General features: G+C 44.8%; 1 protein-coding gene across 2 annotated transcripts in view; it reads left to right on the forward strand.

Annotated features, from left to right (window-relative positions):
• The window catches only part of LOC147662060 (eukaryotic initiation factor 4A-III), a 108122-nt gene that overhangs the window by 26387 nt on the left and 59459 nt on the right, over positions 1–22276 (forward strand). For both annotated transcript variants that reach the window (XM_086951140.1, XM_086951141.1), the window contains exon 8: positions 20175–20313. In XM_086951140.1, the coding sequence (XP_086807266.1) occupies positions 20175–20313 (139 nt within the window). The remainder of the gene's footprint in view (positions 1–20174; positions 20314–22276) is intronic.

A 22276-nucleotide genomic window follows, 5' to 3' on the forward strand; every position in this document is an offset into this window, starting at 1 on the left:
CAACGCACTTACTGACAATCTGATTGGTTTCGATTTAAAACAGTTGGTGAATTCCCTGATACGCATTGCAGGCTATACCCAGGACTGAATCTTTTCCAGTCATCCAGTTACAAGTGAAGGACATCCTCCTGATCACATGCCTATGCAATTTAGTCTTAATATCAATCTAAATAAATTATTGGTAAATCATTCGCAAGGAAAAAACGGCGAGCTCCTGGAAAAAATAATCAGGAGCAAGTTGAATGGAATCTTTGAGGCCTCTCAACTTTCATTGTTCTGTGATGCAAATTAAGCTGCCTCCAGTTATTTCAATCAGATAAAAGATGCAGTAAAAAAAAGAAAACTGGCCTCCATCAAGATAGATAAAAACCACAGACCTAGTCTGTTGGCCCCCTGGTATTCTTCCAAATAAGGGATTTGAAAAAGATCTGCCAATGACCAGAAAAAGTCTAGTGGAGATCAGTGCTTAATTTGTGCCAGTGCTTTCTGGTGCTTAGAACCGGCACTTATTTCTCAAGGCCGGGTCTATAGCCTAGTCCACATGCAGTGTAAGTAATAATCATTCTCGGAGTAGGTGCCACCGTTCCGGATTCCCCCCCCCCCCCCGTGTGAAGTGCATATATCGCACATCAATGCATGTGTGGGTAAAATATTTCAAATTGAATGCAGCGGCTCTGTCGCCCGCCTGAATGTGAGCCCCACACATCAAATTGACGCCCAAAACGGAAATTGCCTGGGCTGGGTCCCTGCCTCAGCGTAGATCACAAACACAGTCACACCCTATTTCCATTTTGCAGTCATTCATTATTAGCGCGTTAGCATAATGCACTACCAATAAACGATTGCAAAATATATTATCCTCGCCCCGTCCTTCCTTGGCGAATCATGAAGTTTGTGCCCCGAATCGGACCAATGAGTACTGTTTTCACCTGCGGCCCGCCCAGCATACTGCGTTGCTGAAGAGTTAATCATTGTCTGGCTACGGAGGCAATCAGCGTGTCATGCAGCAGACCTCCTTCCTCGCAGATTAAATAAAAAGGTTGTCCCGCAGTGCCGGTAAGTAATGCCTTTCACCAGAGTTATATTGGTCTACAACATTGAATTGTATAATTATGCTAAATAACGTTTTATATAGTGTGGGGCCCATGGCTGCAGCTCTTTCTGTACTGCTGCTGGCTTTAAACTTTTGCAGTAAAAATGTTTTTAAAGTTAAAATTCAGCAGCAGTAGAGGCAGATCTGCAGGCATGTGCCCCACACGATAAAACGCTATTTAGCATAATAATCAATATGAATGCTTTGTAGACAAATTTAACACTAAACACTAGTACAAAGCTGATGGCAGAAAAGCAAGACTATCTGAACGTGCCACTCGACCAAAAATTGCCTCGAGTGGCACGTTCAGGTAATCTGGTTTTTGTGTGAAATTACTTTTTATAGTGTGGGCCCACGGATGCAGTTCTTCCTCCACAGCTGCTGACTTTTAAGTGGATTTTTTTTATTTTTGCGTCGAGTGGCATATTCAACTAATATTATTTTCTGCCATCAGCACACATTCTTGAAACGTTATAAAGTTAAACTGGACAACCCACAACGCAATGTACTATGGTAGTTCTTCAAAGCCATTTACTGGCTAAAGGTGGCACACATTACGGGTTCAATTGGCTGCAGTTCAGGACAGCTCACAAACCTAGCCGTACCATAAAGCTGCTACATAGACTACACAGGCAGTCGTCAACGGAGTTTCACCTTCCTGCAGTGCAGGTTCCCATCCATTGGTGTGCTTAACTGAGTGTGGGGGGCGTGGTTTTTTAGTGATGAGCTGCCAAATGATTGTGTCTTGTGCAACTGCCTCCTCTGCCAGTCTTTAATTGTTAGCCTACACCACTTTGGATTAAGGGAAATAGGTGGGTGAAGCCAGTGGATGAAGTGGGTGGGGCAAGTGGAGGAAGTGGGTGTGGCCACCTACACAACTTTGAGCGCCTGGACATATTTTACAAATTAATCACTTTTGGGGAGAGGAGTTGGCCTAACGGCTAGGGCGGGCGGCCTCTAGTCTGGGGATCTGGGTTTCGGACCTCTGTAATGACGCTGAACATCCTGTGATTCTGGGCAAATCACTTAATCTCCCCGTGCCTAACAAAACAAGCATTTGCAAAGCAACAGGTCTCGCATTTAAGTGAGCCTGAGCTATTGGCATTGTAAATGACAATGCCTTTTATTTAGGTTTTGGTCTTTGATACCTAAATAAAACGTATTGTCATTTACAATGACAATAGCTTAAATTTGCGTAAATGCAAGACGCTTTGCAAATGCTTGTTTAAATTGACATGATTTTGGTCCTCCTGGACCTGCCTAGGACATCCTCATTTAAATGAACAAGAGTCAACACAGGGGAGGTGAGAGAATTTCAGCTCTGACCTTTCAGGCAAAGAACATCAGTGAGAGAACACGAGACCGGGAGAAAAAGATGCAGAAATAGGCAAGGGGTTGATGATGGGTGAGCTAAAGGAGGGAGAGCAAGACACACCAAAAAGGTGACTAGGGAGAGAAAAGAACAGGGGTCAACAATAAAGGAAAGGGGAGCTTGAGCAGTGGGAAAGAAAGGAAGAAATTGGCGAGGCAGGAAAGACAGCAGAGAGAAGACTAAAAGAGATTAAGACGTGAGGGTGTAAAAATACAAAAGGAGCAAGAGACAGTATACACAGATACTGTGCAACACTGAAGGGTGCAAGAGAAAAAAATCATGAAAGGGTAAGGCCTGATATTGGAGAAGAGCACAGGAAAGCATGCACATCCATGACCACAAGAGAAAGGATGAACAAGTGACAATAGACTGGAAAGAGGAAAGGTTACTGGAGCAAAAGACAGGGAAGAGAAAAAGTGAGAGAATTTAAGTAGTAAGAGAAGAAAAAAGAAGAGCAAAGACAAACGAAGAGTATGTGGATATTTTGAGCCTTGGAGAGTAAATTAGTTTTGCAGCGTGAATCTTTCTGGATTCACTATGCTGTGTATATTCCGCGGTCTTGTGGTTGGGTCCGGATTCGTAGTCCTTTTCTTTTTTTTTTTTTTTTTTTTTTTTTCGTCACCCAGGTGGGCGTCGGCGTCACCTCTTCCTGGGTGTATTTCCGGTGACGTCGGCATGCTTCCTGCGGAAGCTCCCACCCTTGGGCGCCATCTTCAGATTCTTTTTTCCGCGGTCGGGTCTGGATCGTTCCCGTTGGGCTCCAGATATTTTTGGAGAAAGTACTAGGAAAAGATTGAAATTGGAGAAGATATCGAAGGAAGGAGACTACGAGAGACTATGCCGAACACTGCCCGGCGAAAAGAAGGAGAATTAATCGAGGACTTCGATTGTCGACGTTCGTGTGGCCAGGGAGGCCTAAACACTCGATGATGGACAATACGCCGTTCAAGTTCTGCCCTAACTGCCACCACAAGTTCGCGCAGAAAGACCAGCACCCGGTTTGCAACCTTTGCCTTCCGGTAGAACAAAGAAGCGAAGACTGCAACGCCTGCTCCGTCTTCGCCCCGAAGACCCTTCGTGTAAGGAAGAGCCAGAGGGTAGCGCACGCCACCCTCAAAGGAAAAGGCCCGACGCCATCGCTGTACGAGCTGGGGATGTCCTCTGGGGAAGAGGACAACGCTGCCGCCGAAGACGACAGCTACACGATCGTAGAGACCGATTACACGAAGACATCTGATAAGGTAGGAGACTCGTCGTTCGCCAAGAACACGAGAGACTCCGAGTCTTGAAAAAACAGGGGCAAGGCCCCGAAAGCGCCGACGAAGAGACACACATCACGTCCGCGGCTACCCACAGGCCCAGCGGATCCCCTGAGAAGGAGTCCCTGACGCCGAGAGCTGCTGAGCAGCAGAAGTCGCCGAAGATCGTCCCCGAAAAGGACCGATCGACGTCGAGGGAGAAAGACCCTAAAGCTTCGACGCCGTACAGGGACCCGAAACCCAGTTCGACGTCCAAGGCCTCAACGCCGAAGCTCTTGCAAACGAGCCAGGCGCCGAAGAGAGCGGCCGAACAATCCGGCGCGGACAACGCGGCCGAGATGGAAAAGAAAAAGCAGCGGCTAGAAGCCGAAATGGAAAACATCTTGCAGCGGAAAAAGGATTTCGACGCCAAGATGAGAGCCTTCACGATTCCCCACAAGACCAAGCCACCCATGCAGGAAATGGTCGAGGAGGAAGAGGAACAGGTCGAGGAACATGAGCCTGGCACCGAAATGGTCGACGACCAGGAAGAAGACGAGAATCCCTACGAGGCTTACAGCTATGAGGAGGAAGAGGACAGCAGGTTGGACGCCGAGTCGGCCACCTCTGACCCGCAGGAGTAGGATTACTTGGATGTCGACACCGTAAGCCCAGAAGAGGCAGTCGACACATACCCCTCGAGGCCATCGCCGCCAGACGACATCGGAGCTTACAACTCGGTGATAAGGTCGGCGGCAACAGCTTTCAAGCTCAAGCTTGACGAGGAGAAGCAGAAAGCAGACTTTCTCCTCGAGACATTACTCCCCACGCAAACAAGGAGCCAGTATCTTCCTATGCTCGACAGCGTCTTGGCGCAGGGGATGGAAGCATTCAGGGAGCCCGCAACAAGCAAGGCAGTCACTCCCAGATCTGAAAAAAAGTACAAACATTCATCGAAGGACCCAGCCTACATTCGAGGCGTGGTCTCAGCCGACTTCCATCGCCACAGCAATTAAGAGGGCTAATGTGGCCACCACTTCTGGACCTCCTCCTGATAAGGAGAGCAAAAGGATGGACTTAGTGGGCAGAAGGATCGAACGGAATGCCGCGACCCAATGGCGCATGGCTAATTCCAATGCCCTCATAAACAGGCACATGTACCAGATCATGGAGGAGCTAGGAAAACTGGTGAAGGACCTACCCCAGGAGGCCAGGCAGAAGGCCGAGAAACTGGTGGAAGACGGGAAGAATGCAGCAAATTATTGCCTCAAGACGGCCCTGGATGGTGCAGACACCTCCAGCAGGCTCATGATGATGGGTGTCAAGGAAAGAAGACCCGCATGGCTCAGAATCTCGGGCTTTAAGCCTGAAGTGCAACACAGCATCTTGAACACTTCAACGGCGAGACGCTGTTCGGGACAACAGTTGACGAGAAACTCAGTCAACTAAAGAAAGACAATGAAACGGCACGATCCATGGGAGCCTTGCAGTTCAGAGGCAGCAAAAGGGGCACCCAGGCACGGAGGCCCGGCGGAAGAGGTGGAAACCAGCCAGGTACTTCACACCAGGCTTTCCAACAGATGCACCAGGCTGACTCGCAGGCGCAACAGAGTCAACAGAAGCAGTCCTGGCAGTACCAGTCTAGGGGCCAGTCCTTTCAAGGTAGAGGAAATGGACGTGGACCGCATAAAAGAGGGGGCCAGCAGCCCGCCTCTAAATGACTTCAGAGACACCCGTGTGCCCACCCACAGAAAGGATCCCGGGGGGCAGCACGTACAAAGGGGTCAGGACACAATGGACAACTACCACCACGTAACACCAGTGGGTGGAAGATTAAGACTCTATCTCCAGGAATGGAGAGAGATCACATCAGACAAATGGATTCTAAACACCATCCAATACGGGTACTGCTTAGAGTTGGAAGGGAGACCAACAAGCAGGAGACCAAAGCGAAAGCCACTAACAAACGAACAGCTACAGTGGCTTCAGGAAGAAGCGAGAGAGCTCCTTCAAAAGGAGGCCATAGAACGGGTTCCCTTCAAAGAAAGAAACAAGGGAATATACTCAACGTATTTCCTCGTGCCAAAGGTCGACGAGACAATGAGACCCATTCTGGACCTGAGGTTCCTGAACACATTCATAAGAACACAAAAATTCAAAATGACCTCCCTGCAGGAGGTGCTACCGCAATTGCAGTTTGGGGACTTCATGGTCACGATAGACCTCAAGGACGCCTACCTGCACATACCAATGAACGTAAGGCACAAACATATGCTCAGGTTCACGGTCGGGGACAGCCACTACCAATTCACAACACTAGCCTTCGGTCTAAAATCAGCACCGAGGGTCTTCACAAAGTGCCTCGCGGCAGTCGCAGCGCACCTAAGAAGGAAGGGAATACACGTATATCCTTACCTGGACGACTGGCTTGTGAAAGCAAACTCGTACCAGAAATGCAAGAAAGACCCACATACAGTGACGAGAACGCTGATAAACCTGGGGTTCTCCATCCATTGGATAAAATCATCAATGGAGCCGGAACAAGTGAAGAACTTCTTGGGGGCACAGATCAACACCTTGCAGGGCAGAGTGTTCCCCAGCAACAAAAGAGCAGAGGCCCTGGTGAGGGAAGCTCGCCTCTGTGAGAAGTTGGCCTGATATATAATGTTCACTATTCTAGTGAGCACTTTGTATCAGTCCAAACAACCCTTATGGTGATTGGTTGTAAGTCAACCTTATAGACCAGCTATCCTAGTAGCGTGGATACGAGCAGTCTTCGGGCTAAACTCTAGAGGGCGTGTTAAGCCAGCTGTTATACCATCACATATACCCCTTGAACACCAAGTGAAAGGACACCACACAAGTGTTATGAAAATAAACAGTGTATTTATTTAGATCACAACAGCCCTGTACTCTTTATGAGACAGAGTACTAAGCACACAACAAAACTCTTACGAAAGTACTTTAAGTAGCACAATTTACACAAATGCCCGAGGGGCACGAAAAACCATATACTATGGAAGTGGAATGCGAAATTACTAGCAGGTAAGTACTGTACTAATAGGCTTTGGAATCACTAGGACTACGTTACTGAACCTTCAGATTACTAGTAGGAGGCCTAGGGGACTCGGGTGCAGAGTGTGCACTCTCACGCGGGGTGCGGGACAAAGTCTATGGGAGCTAGTAAAGACTAAGTTAGTGTTCTCGGGCGAACCCGACTAGATAGGCTGAAAACGAAAGTGGATCTGGACCCTTGGATAGTGAGGCTATGCTGGGGCACCGAAATGCCGAAGTTACCTAGCCCAGGGGCTGCGGATGCATAGGTCTGGAAAGACGTCGGGAATCCTCGTTGCAGTCTATGGAGCCTGAAGAAAGAAGTTGCTGGCAGGTGACCAGTGAAGATTGTTCGAGTGATCCAAGCCTGGATCGAAGATGGATGACACCTGAAAGCAGAGGGGACCAAGTTCTTGACCACTAGCCAGTGATCAGATGGCGCCAGGAGGGCACCGGATGGTAGTCACCTCGACCAGGTGAGTGGGCGACGCTGGGCTCTGCAGTCTCACGGACCAGGAGGCGTCGTCGGCGACCAGGATGGAGGTGCGTGCTGTCCCACGATGGTTGATGCTGTCGACTGGACCCAGGATTGGGGCAACAAGTCTTGGCAAATTCAAGCCCACGCGGTGGACCTAAAATGGCGTCTGGAGTGGACCAGGAGGGTCCGGGGTGCTCCTCTTTTGGAAGGGAGCAAGGGCCAGTCTGGAGCAACCAGACCAGCAGTGTTGTCGTTGATCGTCGTCGGGAAGGCCACAAGCCAGCGGGCTAGTAGCCAGACAACGCGGTGAGCAGCAAAAAGCAGAAGGGCCCCACGCAGATCGTGGAGATGCTGGGGGGCTGGACTTCGCATCCAGACAACCCGAGGAAGGGTCCCTTGGGAATGCCCTATGGATAGATTGGTGCGGGACATTTGCTTACGCTTTTCCCCCGATACCACTGATACACAGAGTACTGAGCAAGTGCAGAACGAGCAACATGAACCTGATACTGGTCGCACCACAGTGGGCCAGACAGACATGGTACTCGCAGATCATGGAGATGGCACAGAGTGCACCTCACAGATTCGGCAGAAGAAAAGACCTGCTCTCCATGCACAGCGGAGAGGTACTGCACCCAGAGCCAGAGAGCCTGAGCCTAGTGGCGTGGCTCCTGAGGACATAGAATTCGCTCACTTGAGACTGCCTGAGAGCACCCTCAGGGTCCTTCGGGAGGCACGAAGGCCCAGCACACTGAAGTGCTACGGGGCAAAGTGGAAGAGATTCACAATATGGTGCAGGAAGGAAAGACTTCACAAAAAAATGAAGAAGGACTCCAGTGCTAAAATACCTCACACACTTACTGGAGAAAAAACTCAGCTCGTCCTCCTTAAGAGTCCACTTGGCAGCGATAGTCGCCTATACAAGGGGTGAGATGGGCAGGAGTTTCTTCACGTCACAGGTTGTGAAGAGATTCCTGGAAGGAGCGAAGAGGATCGCACCACCCAAGCGGGTGCCACCACCGGCATGGAACTTGAACATAGTCCTGACGGAACTCATGAAGGAGCCTTTTGAACCGCTCCACAAGGCCTCACTAGAAATGCTGACCATGAAGACAGCTTTCTTGGTTGCAATAACGTCCCTACGACGAGTGAGCGAGCTTCAAGCGCTAACTCTGCAGGAACCATACATACAAATACACAATGACAGGATTGTGATGAGGACTGACCCACACTTCTTGCCTAAGGTGATGTCCAGATTCCATATGAACCAGTCCATACAGATTCCGAGTTTTTTTCCAAAAACCAACAAATAGCGCAGAGCGAGCCCTTCACACCCTAGACGCCAGAAGGGCGGTCATGCACTATATCGAGAGGACAAAAGGACACAGGAAGACAAAGCAGTTCTTCGTTTCATTCGCCAACAGTTTCATGGGTAAGGCTGTAACAAAGAACACTATTGCACGATGGATCGCGCAAACAATCCAACTCTGCCACAAGCGGGCAGGGCAAGAACTAGCAGAGGGACCACGTGCCCACTCCACTAGGAAAAAGGGTGCGACAATAGCCTTCCTGGCTAATACACCCATACAAGACATATGCCATGGGCTTCAGTGCACACATTCACGAAGCACTTACTGCGTTGATGTTCAAATGAACAAAGAAGCACAAGTTGGACAAAAGGTGCTCCAGCACATATTCAAGAACCAAAGCTCATCTTCCACCCAGCCGCCACAGAAATGAGAAACCGCTACAAAATCTATGCACAGCATAGTGAATCCAGAAAGATTCACGCTGCAAAACGAATAGTTTCTTACCTGTCGGTGTAGTTTTGCAGCTTGAAGATCTTTCTGGATTCACTAGCGAACCCACCCACCTCCGCCAGAAAGATGAGGCTGGAGAGTGAAAGATTCAGAAAAGGGGGTGGTGATGGACAGAGTATCTGAATTAAACAGAACACTGAAACCCAGTCAACAGATCAGGGCTTGATCCATCACCGTTTTTTAGCTCACTGCACCATCCCAGCTCAGAACCTGGCTATATGCAAATTAGTCTGTCCCTGGCCAAGTGCATCATGGGAACAGGGCAGACCAAACTACCAAGCCAATTCTTATACTGGAAAAGAGGTGGTCAAAAAAAAAAGAGAAATGACTTTATATGCAAAGCGGATAAAAGAAGTTTCACCTACATAGAACATTGGCATCACTTCGGAGACGAAAGAAACACGGAAAAAAGAATCTGAAGATGGCGCCCAAGGGTGGGAGCTTCCGCAGGAAGCATGCCGACGTCACCGGAAATACACCCAGGAAGGGGTGACGCCGACGCCCACCTGGGCGACGAAAAAAAAAAACAAAGAAAAGAAAAGACTACGAATCCGGACCCAACCACAAGACCGCGGAATATGCACAGCATAGTGAATCCAGAAAGATCATCAAGCTGCAAAACTACACCGACCGGTAAGAAACTATTCGTTCCCTCTGAAATTGGAAATAAGCTATGGCTGATTTTGTTTAAAATTGTTTTTTTTTTTATACATGCATGCACTGCACTCCACGTGTAATAGATATAGAAGAGTTAACAAACAGACCAGTGCATGGAAGTGTCTGGAAAAAATGTGTATTTCTTGCTTGCCCACCCTCGTCAGCATGACTCTAGAAGCAGTTGTGTCCCTCGCTGGGAACTACAAGAGCATCTAGTGGCGCTACACTGCCTCTGCCCATTGGGGTTAGATCCATACATCAGTGGAGTGTGATGCCATCGTGGAGGCGAATTTCTCTCAAGAACTGATGTAGAAAGGCATTGAATACTGCGGAAGTGACAAAAATGCACAGACTTTCCTTAGTAAGAAAATATATAATATGTATGCCCACAGAGTCACAATTCCATCTGCCCCCTTCGCCCCACTCACCCGTCTGGTTCATCTAGAAGGGCTGCTGCTCCTTCCACTGCCGCCCATGGGCTCCTGTGCAGTTGCTTTGGTCACACTGGCTCACACAGTCCCGGTACATGGGCTCCGTGTCCCTGTGGGAGGTGCCGGCCACCCCCAGAAGGAGCAGCAGCAGTACTGCCCGAGCCGCCATCCGCCCCCAGGATGGAGAAGCAGGAAACTATCTTTAGACCCAGAAGAGGAACAATAACAGATCACCGAAAGAACAACTGGAAGGGGAACGCAAAAAGGAAACCCCACCGGAAGTGACTTCTATCAAAAGACAGAAACAGGAACATACCGGAAGAGTCTGGGGTAAACCAGGAAGGACCGTGGTCAGGCGATGTGTAAACATAAGTGTATTTATATAACAAATACCGACCCACCCACTGCGCGCATGACGAGCAACAGGCGACTAGTCCAGTCTGGGTGGGCGGTGCCTAAGGGAGACAGGGCGGTCATCAAAAAGCCTCACCATCAATCGGATGCCAGCGTTTACCATAAAGAATGATGCGTGCCAATCAAAAGCATGGGTGGAGCTTCGACTCCACTTCCAAAGCAACCCAACGACAATAGATCTCGCAGAGCGAGCAGCTCATGCGCTGCGACACTAGGCGAGACCTAGAAATTAATGTTCCTCATGTAACTTACTGGTGCCAAGTAAAGCGCTCTGATAGCTGATAACTTCGGGTCAAGTTCATGCTATATAGAACTCTGGGGGGATTTTTTTTTTTTTTTTTTTTTTAAATAAACACTTGCTGGAGTAATTACTCCTTAGAAGGGAACCAAATAAAATTGATCATTCAGGAGTATAAAAATATGATAAAAGGAAAACCAAACAAGCCATTTTACAGAAAAAAAAATTAGCAGCCAGTAAATCTCCAAGGGAACTGTTCCAGATGGTACAAATGATCGTCAGCCCTCCTGTTGGCAGTATTTTAACCCCCACTAACAGCTATGTGACAACTTAGCTAAAGTTTTCCATAACAACGTCAAACCAGTATATATGAACATTAATGTAAGTTGAAATGCCACCTTCCCACCCTTAGTAGATAGTCGATCGGACATCACTCACCAAGCCTAATGCAACTTTCCATCTCTTACAACGGAGCGAGTTGTCCAATTGAAAAAGCTTACTAACTCTGGGGCTCCAATGGACCCGTGCCTTCCTAACGTGCTTCATGAAATAGAATGCATTTTTAACCTGTTGGCCATGCTGTTCAACATCATCATTAAGGCATGGCGATTTCCTATTGAGTGGAAAAGGCACCTATCCTTCCACTAATCAAAAAACAAACTTTAAATCCAAATGAAGAAAAGAACTTCTGGACGATCTTTGCGGCTCTCTGTGCCAGCGAAAATAGAGACGTTTAAATATTGCTCTCTCTGAATATATTTTGATCAAAATGATATCTTGGATAGAGACCAGTTCGGCTTTAGGTTATTGCACAGCACATAATCTGCTCTAGTTGTAACGTTTGAGGAGATTATGGACATCATGGATAAAGGTAGCAAGGCGTCAATGGTCCTTTTGGACTCATCCGCAGCCTTTGACACCTGGAGTCATTCGGTTCAGAAACAACCGTTGATCGAGATAGGTATGGGGAGCTCAGCTCTCAATCTGCTCTGCTCCTTTGTTAATGAAAGGGAGCAATCAGTCTCTTTAGGAAACTTCACTTCAAAACCTTTCTCATTACGTTGTGGGGTCCCACAAGGGTCCTCGTTAAGTCCCATGTTATTTAATATCTATGTGGTTCCACTTGTGAATTTGATAAGGAGCTTTTCAGTAATCTCCTATGCGGATGATGCCCAAATAGTGTTATGTATCTCTAGGGCAGAGGTCTTCAAACTTTTTGATGCCGAGACCCCCTTGTAAAACCTTTTTAGGCGTAAGGACCCCCTTCCGACAAAAGATTCTAGAAACTGGTACTCCTCATCAACAACTATCGACAAACCTAAATGCGCCTATTAGACCTAATAACATCCATCCATCCATCCATCATTCATCCACCCACACTTCCACACATCCATCATCCATCCACCCTTTCATCCTTCATCCATACTTTCATCCTTCCATCCATACAGTCATCCTTTACCTATCCACCGGTCCATCCATCCACCCATCATTCATCCACCCACCTTTTCATACAACCATCCATCATTCATCCATGCAACCTTTTATCCATACATCCATCCTTCATACATCCACCCTTTCATCCTTCCATCCGTACATCCATCCACCCTTTCATTATTCCATCCATACATCCATCCACCCTTTCATCCATACATCCATCCTTCATCCACCCACCCTTTCATCCATCCATCCACCCATCATTCATCCCCCACCTTTTCACACATCCATCCATCATTCATCCATGTAACCTTTTATCCATCCATACATCCATCCACACTTTCATCCTTCCATCCATCCTTCATCCATCCACCCTTTCATCCATCCATTCACCCTTCACCCACCTTTTCACAAATCCATCCATCATTCATCCATGCAACCTTTATCCATCCTTCATCCATCTACCCTTTCATCCTTCCATCCATCCAGCCACCCTTACATCCATCCACCCATCATTCATCCACCCACCTTTTCACATATCCATCCATCATTCATCCGTGCAACCTTTTATCCATCCATACATCCATCCTTCATCCATCCACCCTTTCATCCATCCTCCATCGACCCACCTTTTCACACATCCATCCTTCATCCATCCATCCATCCTTTCATCTTTACATCCATCCACTCATCATTCATTCATCCACCCACCTTTTCACACATACATACATCCTTTCATTCTTACATCCATCCATCCTTCATCGTTCCTTCCATCCATACATCCACCCACCCATTCATCCTTCCTAGTTTTTACAACAAGTTATGCTAAAAGAATGAGGTGCCAGAATCTTGAAGTGCTTCCATTTGCCTAGTATTAATTGCTTACCTTTTCCATCACAGATGCTAGGGTGAGGATGCTGGCAGATAGAAACAGGTTTTATTTGATGTTCTTGCACTTAAATGATGCCTCTAGCTTTCTTGTCTTAAGATCATGTTTTCCCCAGGATAATGTTGATGCTATTGTGTAGATTGCAATCGCAATATGAGAGCAGATTAAAGAAGGAACAGTATGTCATCTTAACGTATGTATGTATGTATGTATGTATTGGCATTTATATAGCGCACTACTTACCCGTAGGGTCCCAAGGCGCTTCGACCGCTGCGAAACCCTTCCTGGCTTCCCTGAGAGATGGTCCCTTAATGGGTATCTCCAGGGTGAGACCAGGCATCCCCGGCGGTCTGGTGGGGCCGTTAGTGAAGATGAGGCAAGCTAATGCCCAGAGTTGCCGAGTGTGATCACTGATCAGAGTGGGCACCGAGGCGAGAGAATTATCGAGTCCGCTGACCCTGGTCCAGAAACCTGCCGCGCCGGGAATCGAACCCTGGTCCCGGGCCGTCCTCTGCTCTCGGGTCTGCCGCCTCTAACCAGTGAGCCACACTACTTCACAAACCAGTAGAAAATCTCCACATTCCAAAAACAGGTACTTGTGTGGTGGAGCAGAAAGTTGTTTAAGGTTGTCCGACCCTCGCACACACTGCTGTGGCTTGCTTCATAGCTGTGCCCACTGCTGTATCTGAATGAACATTTATTAGAGCTGTGGAAAGGTACTGAGATTGCTTGGAACACACACTTGTGGTAGTGGCTTATAGACTGATTTAATTTTGGCAACCAGACATGTCACTTTAACTCATGTTTGTCTACTTTCATTTCTTCATATCAAGGAATCTAGAAACCTGTATTTCATCTGACTCTCAATACAAATGCTTCTTAACAATGTATAATTAAGCCTGTTTGGGAACGTCATCATACCCGGCAAGCCCACACCAGGCCCCTCAATAATTCGATCTATCTGGTATCCTAACCTATCCTCCAAATATAGCAACCGCTATTGCCGAGCCTTGTAATGATGAATTCACTGTTGGAGATGTTCGAACAGCTATTCCCAACCATAAGCAACATAAATCTCCTGGTCCTGACTGTGTACCAGGGTATCTCTTTCAATCAGATATTTCTTTGTGGGGACTCATACTAACGACTGCTTCATGGAGGGCAGCAATTATCACACTGCTTCACAAGAAAGAACCGCGAAATGACCCTTCCAATTACCGCCTAATCTCTCTGCTTGATAGAATTGGCAAGATCCATCACAAATTGTTACTTACCCTCCTGGAAAATTGGGCCATGGACAACAAGATTATCACCGCTTCAAAAACAGGCTTTAGAAAAGGCCTAGGCACAGTCGATCAAGCAATGTGATTATACAGCAGAGGGTTAAAATACACATTTATTAAAAGCTCATGGCTGTATATGACATTCATTGATATAAAAATTTCCTTTGACACAGTCGACCGACACCTGCTGTGGCAGAACTCATCTGCCATGGGTCCCCAGAGAAATCGGTGTCTGCAATTAAACTCTATGAGAAAAATTCGTCATCAGTTAGATACGACCTAAGAGGAGAAAAAGCCTCTCGCTTGGCAATCAATATAAGGGTCGGAGGGCTTTGACGTTCCTGTTATTTGCCGATGATTCTGTCCTTTTATCCCGCACCGAAATTTCTGTGCACAAACTTCTTAGAGGATTTGCGGACTACTGCAAAGGTAAGAAACTTCAGATCAATACAGTAAAAACAAAGTATGATTTTAAACGACCGAGCCAAGCTTAGGAATGCATTTAAAATCTATGGAACTCTGTTGGAGCGTGTGGAAAATTATGAATATGTGGGGTTCAGATTTTATTTAAGAATGTACTGGTCCCCTCAACTATTAAAAAGTGAGGTTACCCTGGGCCAATATGCCCATGCTTTACTATGATTGTAGCTGTAGACTTATTACCCTTGAGGCATATAAAGCACAGACCGTAGCTGCTGGGACATATGTGGCTGAGTTGGGGGGGCCGAACGAAAGTTGTGGGAATGTGGGATCTAAAAATCCATTCCTTCGTCTTCATCTTATCTCTCAAACCCCAATTGAAGCTCTCAGGCTGGACCTGGGTCTTATTTCTGTTGATCATTGCATAGAGCTTCAACCAATCTTGTATTGGATCACAATCTGGATAAAGCTTGACCCGAGTATTTACTTGAAAATCCTGTGAGCTTTGGTCAAATGCAGAGTCAACCAGGGTACCCTGGTACAACCACATGTCAGCCACCTTGAACTCTATAGGCTGCTCAGAGTACTGGTCTAATCCGGAGATTAGGTCTGAAATGAGTGGGCATATGGTTAGAGAAGTTGCAGGATCACAATATTGCCTACTTGAGCAGCAAATTGTTAATAAGCTTTTAAACCCTTTCCTACATACAAACCATGTTTGGACCAACTGTATCTAGAAATCGAAATAGCGCTGTACATTATAATTAGATTAGGCAGATTGCCAGAGAGGTTGTATTATTGCACCTGGCCTAAAGAAGAAAGGTGCACAGATGCCTGTTGTGAGTTTGGGGGTTATGAATCTCTCACCCGCTTCATATTGCTCTGTTCAATCGTGCTGCAGGCCAGAAGATCCTACCTCTGTCTCCTTTTTAGTGGTTACAACTTAGTACATTGTAAGGATGCTTTTTTCCATGCGCACTGATTCTAACCTAATTTTTAACCCGGTATCTTCATATATTTACGCTGCTTAAAAGGCTACTAGACCCCGTTTACCTTTTAAATGCCCCCAATAAGAGCATTTGTATATAATTTACTTCATTGTTCAATTTGCTTTTTGCACTTGATGTCCTTTGCATCAGCAGCTAGGATTATTTTCTTTTTTCTTTTTCAGTACGGCATGTTTAATTGTCCGAATTTTTTTCCTGGTAGGACATTTTCCCTGTATTTTATTCAAAAAGAACTTTGAGTAGTAGCTCCCGGTGTGAGCTAAGTGACCATGATTGGAAATCCCAAATTTGCTTAGTGATTTTATCGAAGTAATGTTTTTGGTATGGTAGTGTGTTTAATTGACATTTGCTGTTTTATGTGTAGTTGTAACCTATGTTTGTTGTGTATTATAGGGCATACACATATAAACTGAAACAAAGATGAGTTGACTGAAGAGTTGTTATACATGATGTGGTATTGCCAGTTGATTTTACTTGGGAGCTTATGCCAATCTACAAATGTAATGGGCATCTTGATAGCACCAAACCCCAGTTGTACTCTCCAGGCTAAATCACGTATTTCATGGATCTAGTGGAGATCACTGCAAATCTGCCATTTAATGGCAATGAGACATTGCTGCTCCAGTGTGCACTCACGCAATAGTGGAGTGATGTCAAGGCATAGATTACTGGGCTTCAGCATTTACAAAAGCCGGGCTACCCTGGCCGTGTAAGAGAATACAGAGCATCTGATTGGAACATTTTTATGTTTTTGTTCCTCCAAAGTCACATTCACTGTAAACTGTGAAACACTGAATGCCCCTAGAATTGAGGTTTGGTGCCAAGAACTCTGTACTGCCTTTTGTTTAATGAAATGATAAAATGAAGCTACCAGAAAATTGGCTCGAATAATTGTTCAGTTGGTGCTGCAGATCTGTGAAAATATAGCTAATGATCCTTTTCTTGGATTGTTACTGAAAGATGGGTAGTGGTTTAGGGGTGTTAGACTAGAGTCCACGTTGCAGGTGGGGGTTGGTTGAGTGCCTTACAAGGACTCCACTAAGCAATGTCTGGGATGTGAAGCTTTTCTGCGAGTAGAACTACATATTTGTGTTGATGGTTTTGTCATTCTGTGAGACTCTGATTTGTTCCAGGCTGTGGCAGTGGAATTATTTTAAGGGAGTTGATATGGCTGAATTTCTGCCGATTGTGTTTCAGTTGGCAGTTAATTATTTCTGGCAGCTTTTAGAAGAGCTTTTTATGTGTGCAGGATACTATGCACTGGGCATTGCTGCTGTTAATATTTTTCGCTAAAAGGCCTGGAAAGTGGCACAAAAGTTACTGGGAGGAAGGGATCGTTTATTTGTAGGTGGCTTTGTTGCCCTATTCTTGTGGCATCATCAGCTTAACTACCTGCAAATCACAGATTAAGTGATGGGGTGGATGCAGATTTAAAACTAGGCAATCTGAAGCAGCTTTGTATTAAGAAAGGAGTCTTGTCTAGTGATCAGTCTATACTGATTAAATGATACAACCACATGCAATCATTAAAGATTGGAGGAAACTTTGTAAAGATACAATCATTTTTCCATGCATCCTTTCTTATGAAGCCAAATAATTGGACACATCTTGATTGTACTCTAAAGGTCTATGTATTTCATAATAATAATTTTGAATGTGATAGAACCTTCCTTGTAGTTATGCAATTAAACTGTAGAGGTATATTCCATGTGTCTGAGTTTGAACCCACAACAAGACCTTTTTGTACTCCTTGCCAAGGTTTTCTAACCAGCCTGCAAGATTTTTCTTGAGGGCTGATTCACATCAAAATCTGACTCTACCTTACTGATGGAAAGTAGCTTGCAGGAGACTTCTGGATTGTCCCACCTATGGGTGCAAAATGAGCATTGCCTAACCTTTTTAAGACATTATCCAAACTCCTCTCAGACCCCCAAACCTGTTGTATAATAAGGAAGTATTAACAATCTGGCAGCTAACATACCTTGCATACTAGGGAATGATTAGTCGTGTCAGCATGCAAAATACCTTGATTTGCTGAGACTTGATTTAGCAATAATTAGCAGACAATATTTGGCTGGACACAGTATTTTCCACAAGAAAGGAGAATCCTTGCTTAGTGAAAGAGTCTGTTTATTTGAAACCTGCAGTTATTCTCCTGCATCAGAGCTAAATCTTTGAAAGAGAAGTTACAAGACCGCTGTACTAAATGGCCGTTTGTCTGGCTTCAGACCAGCAAAACACTCACTGCCTGGCACATCTCAGAGAAATCCCCATCAGCCTGTATGAATGCAGAAAGACGGCCTTGCTTATCACTGGCCTATAGGCTGCTTGGTGGACCATAACATCTGCTACAGAAGTTTAACCAACAGGTATGAGCTTCAGACCTGGCCTGTGATTATATTCCATGATTTTTACATACTACGAGCCAGGAGGAACTTAGTTTTTGCATTGGCTCCAACATGGGAGAGCGTTTGCTAATCATGGGGTGTCTAGGTAGACTCAACTACTAGTCGAAGGAAAAGGGGATAACAAACTTTCTGTTATTGGAAATCCTTCTTTTACTTGAAACAAACCGCAAATGCAAGCTTTGTTGATTGCTAAATAGTCTATCACCTAAGTAAAAAGTGTAGTGCCAGCCAGAATAACTGCACAACAGCATGACAAGCCAGCATTGAAGGCAACTCGTGGATCTTGGTGAAATCTAGAGGTTACAGAATTAAATGCAAATGTACATTTTGCTAAGATTGCTGAAGTGAAGGTCCTGCTGCCTACGAAAGTTTGACTACAATGTGCCATGTAGGAGCTTGCAAATGGTGCCCTTACCTGATCTACTAAGTTCCTACAGGTGAGCACAACATAGCGAAAGATCATTCGGCATCCAGCATACAAAACTCTGGAACATCCTCCATTCCTGCTCTAACATAGAGGTAATTGTCTTAAATTCAGGAACCCACTTAAACTGAGTTTTCTCATAGTGCACTAACCTAACTTTTCCATAGTGCATTAAACTAGAAAATCATTATCTTTAAGAAACACAGAAGAATTCCAGTTGGTGCCTATTGTTGCATCTGACTGGACTCCAACCCCTTAATACAGTTTTTCTGAGCGTGTTCTGAAGTGAATATGGTAAAGAGTGAGCCCTGGGCTAAAGTCTGTAATTTGATAAATAAATCAAGTATATTAAAAGTTGTACATAAAGGAGCCTATGTTTTCGCCATAGGAGTTTGCCAACATAGCCATCCTCTGCTTGCAACTGTCACCTGTTGACCCTGCCAAGTATATGTTCCCAACTGTGCTTCTGTTGACTAAGCTTTGTCTGTGAATGTGAATTGTGGGTGTTCATAGTACTATCCCAGAAGGGCCTTAAATCTAAACTGTGTTCCAAAACTGAATACATCTAAATTTGCTAATATAAATGTTTTTTTATCTAGCTTGGAGAGGGCTTCATACATACCTACACTGGCTTTAAGTCATCTGTTTTTTTGCATAGTCTCATTCATAGTGTCTTTCACATTTTGCTTCAGCTCACTAGAGCGTGGGGCAGTGGGTCAGGCCACTTCAGTCATTGGTTCTCTACAATAAGTGACTAGTTTGCTTGATGTAACCCCCCCCCCCACACTCCTCTTCCTCCGCCCCCAGCATACAGCATATGCACTTCACATTTAGACTGTGGTGATTTTCCTTTTTGTTAATTTGTAACTTGTAATGCCTAATTACGTCTTTGTAAATAAAATACCATCAGTCTTGGCCAGGCCACACATATTGGTTTTGCCAATGCTTGTTTTTAATTGCATAGCTTGGACAGGGCTCATTACACCAGATAACTCTTAAAAAGTGATGTGCTTCATCGTAGCCTTGTTTGGTTCTTATAGCAGTTTGTCCCCCTTTTTGTTCCCTCGTTCACTAATTAATAGGATGTTAGTATAAATTGGTCTAAACGTTAATTACCCCCTAAATAAGAATTAATATGGAAACTAACAAGCTAATGGTTCAAGTGCAAAAATGTGAGGCCTCTTTCTCAATGACTTCATTGTCCACAATCATGCACAGAACACTGTGGAAGATTCGGATAATAAATGAACTGTAGAAATATCTCGTGCAGTTTATAAAAGATGTGTTTTGCACTGGAAATGTATGATGTTGAGGAAATGAGGGACCAGGAGTCTGTGTCGGGTTCACTTATAAATGTGTGTGTGTTTGATATATAAATTCTTATAAGTGTTTTTAAATTGGCATCAGAGTTTAAAGTTACGACTGAGGGAGATACGTTTAATTAATCTGATGCATATAAGCGAATTTTGGCGCATCTGTCTATCACTGAACATGTACTTTTTTGTTTTACCCAGTGATGAGTTGACTCTGGAAGGCATTAAACAGTTCTTTGTGGCCGTGGAACGGGAGGAGTGGAAGTTTGATACCTTGTGTGACCTCTACGATACTCTGACCATCACCCAGGCAGTCATTTTCTGTAATACCAAACGAAAGGTATACCTCGAGGATCCAGATTTCAGAAAAAAAATATCAATAGCCTATAATTTTGTGTGCATTTCTGCAAAAGCATATACTTATTTTTTCATGTTTAGACCAGCTTGCTAGAAGACTTTAATTGTCTGCAATGATCTGCCCTTTAAATCACCTAGTCTAAGGATAGATATACATTTCAAATGTCTCTTTCTGGAATTACATACAAAGTGGTGCCAGGAGTCCTCTTTGGCATGTAGCAAAGTCCATTGAGAGTACAGGTCTTTATCTTGGTCTTCTTTGCTTAAATTGTGTGTGCTCAAACATTAAATAGTATGTATATATCACATGCCTATCAATGTCCTGTGGCGGTCACATAAGTTGATAAATTATAAAATAAGCAATACTCATTTTGATGTCGTAGTAAAGGCTTTCCATTTTATTTTTGATTTGGATTTTAGTTCTAAAATTGTTACTGATCCTGTGCCTGCTCTAGAAAAATTATGAGCATTGACTATGTCTACAGTCTGTAGATAATCAGTAGTCTTATAGCTGACTATGTCCTAGACTGGATTCTGCTACCTTCCAGCTTTTAAAATGTAAAACCCTGATTCTGTGTAAAATTGGGTTATGTTGAAGCCAAAATTACCAAAAGGCACCTGTGCCTTTTTTCTGATGCCAAGAATTCTGCGGTGTAGAATGGTTGCTAAATTTCATTATTGATACTTCTAGTATGACTTGGTAAGGAACTCTGTAAATTTGAAGGCACAGGAAACGGCTCAAAAAATGCTGGAACCTGATTTTTTTTTTTCCCCCTAGCAAAAAACCCCATTACCACTTGGCATTCCTATGCTTCTTTCCTCAAAAGAACCATGTGCCGCTTCCAAGCTGCAAGCACAAGTTTATTCACTTTGAATACTGTATAGGAGCATGCATACCCTCAGAAAAATTAAACTTGTTCAAATGTAGTTTATCCACCAGACACCTTCTCTCTTATTGCTTATTGCTTTAGTAGATTGCTTATCCACTATGCTCCCTTCATAGCTCCTTTTTCATACTGTTCAAACTGGTGTTTTCAGTGCTGCAGGTGTTATAAGACATGGTTCGGAGGTATAGAAAATACTGCCTTCAATACTGTCTTTCCACCTCATTCACTCTAATAGCATTGTCACTTGCTTGTCCTGCAGGCTTGCACCCTCCTTGTGAATGGGGGCAGCAGTGTCTTTCACTTTAACTCTGCAAGTATGGAGGGGGTTCTCCCAATATTCTTTCCACTATCTAAGCACCATACCAGTGAGCGGTTCATTTTAGGATAGGTCCTGTTTTTTCATCCCTGTTTGGTGACACAAATTAGTGCTAGGGTGCTAGATGCATAAATACCTCGTAGCATATTGAAACCTACAGGAAATGCAGCTAAAAATGCTGTGCCGCAAGCCACGCTAATTATTTTTTATTATTGCTATTTAAAACCAGGAAGAGACTTCTTCACATGGTGATTGATGGTGGTTGTGGATGTCAAAAATAACATTTTCTGCACATCATTGTAATTGTAAAGGTTGATTTAGTTCTATGTCACTTTTTCAAAGTATTAGGGCTCTTCATTGGGGGATGAGGGAGCCAGAAGTGCAATGACTTTACTTTGTGATTAGAACTCCTTTAGTGGTAACTCCAGGGAAAAGTTGCACAAAATGTATGTCTCCGAAATGCTGATGAACCGTATGCTGTCTCTCTGGATTCAGCAGAGAACACTCCATATGTTCTGGGAGTGATTGTCCCATAACTTTTTTAAATGAAAAGCACCGGTAAGGACAATACTACAGTTAAAAGTATGATAAAGAAAAGAAAATCAAAGGCCCTAAAACCCTGTGGACCAAAGTTAGAGCCGCAAATGTCTTTATGTCCAGTTTTACATTTAACTTCATTGCCAGTGTTCTTTTGCGGTGGATGCGTTTGTTGTCTTAGTACATTTTAGAAGTCTTCAGGTTTC

This window comes from Lissotriton vulgaris, unplaced genomic scaffold (genome assembly GCF_964263255.1).
Source record: "Lissotriton vulgaris unplaced genomic scaffold, aLisVul1.2 SCAFFOLD_630, whole genome shotgun sequence".
Taxonomy (NCBI): Eukaryota; Metazoa; Chordata; class Amphibia; order Caudata; family Salamandridae; genus Lissotriton; species Lissotriton vulgaris.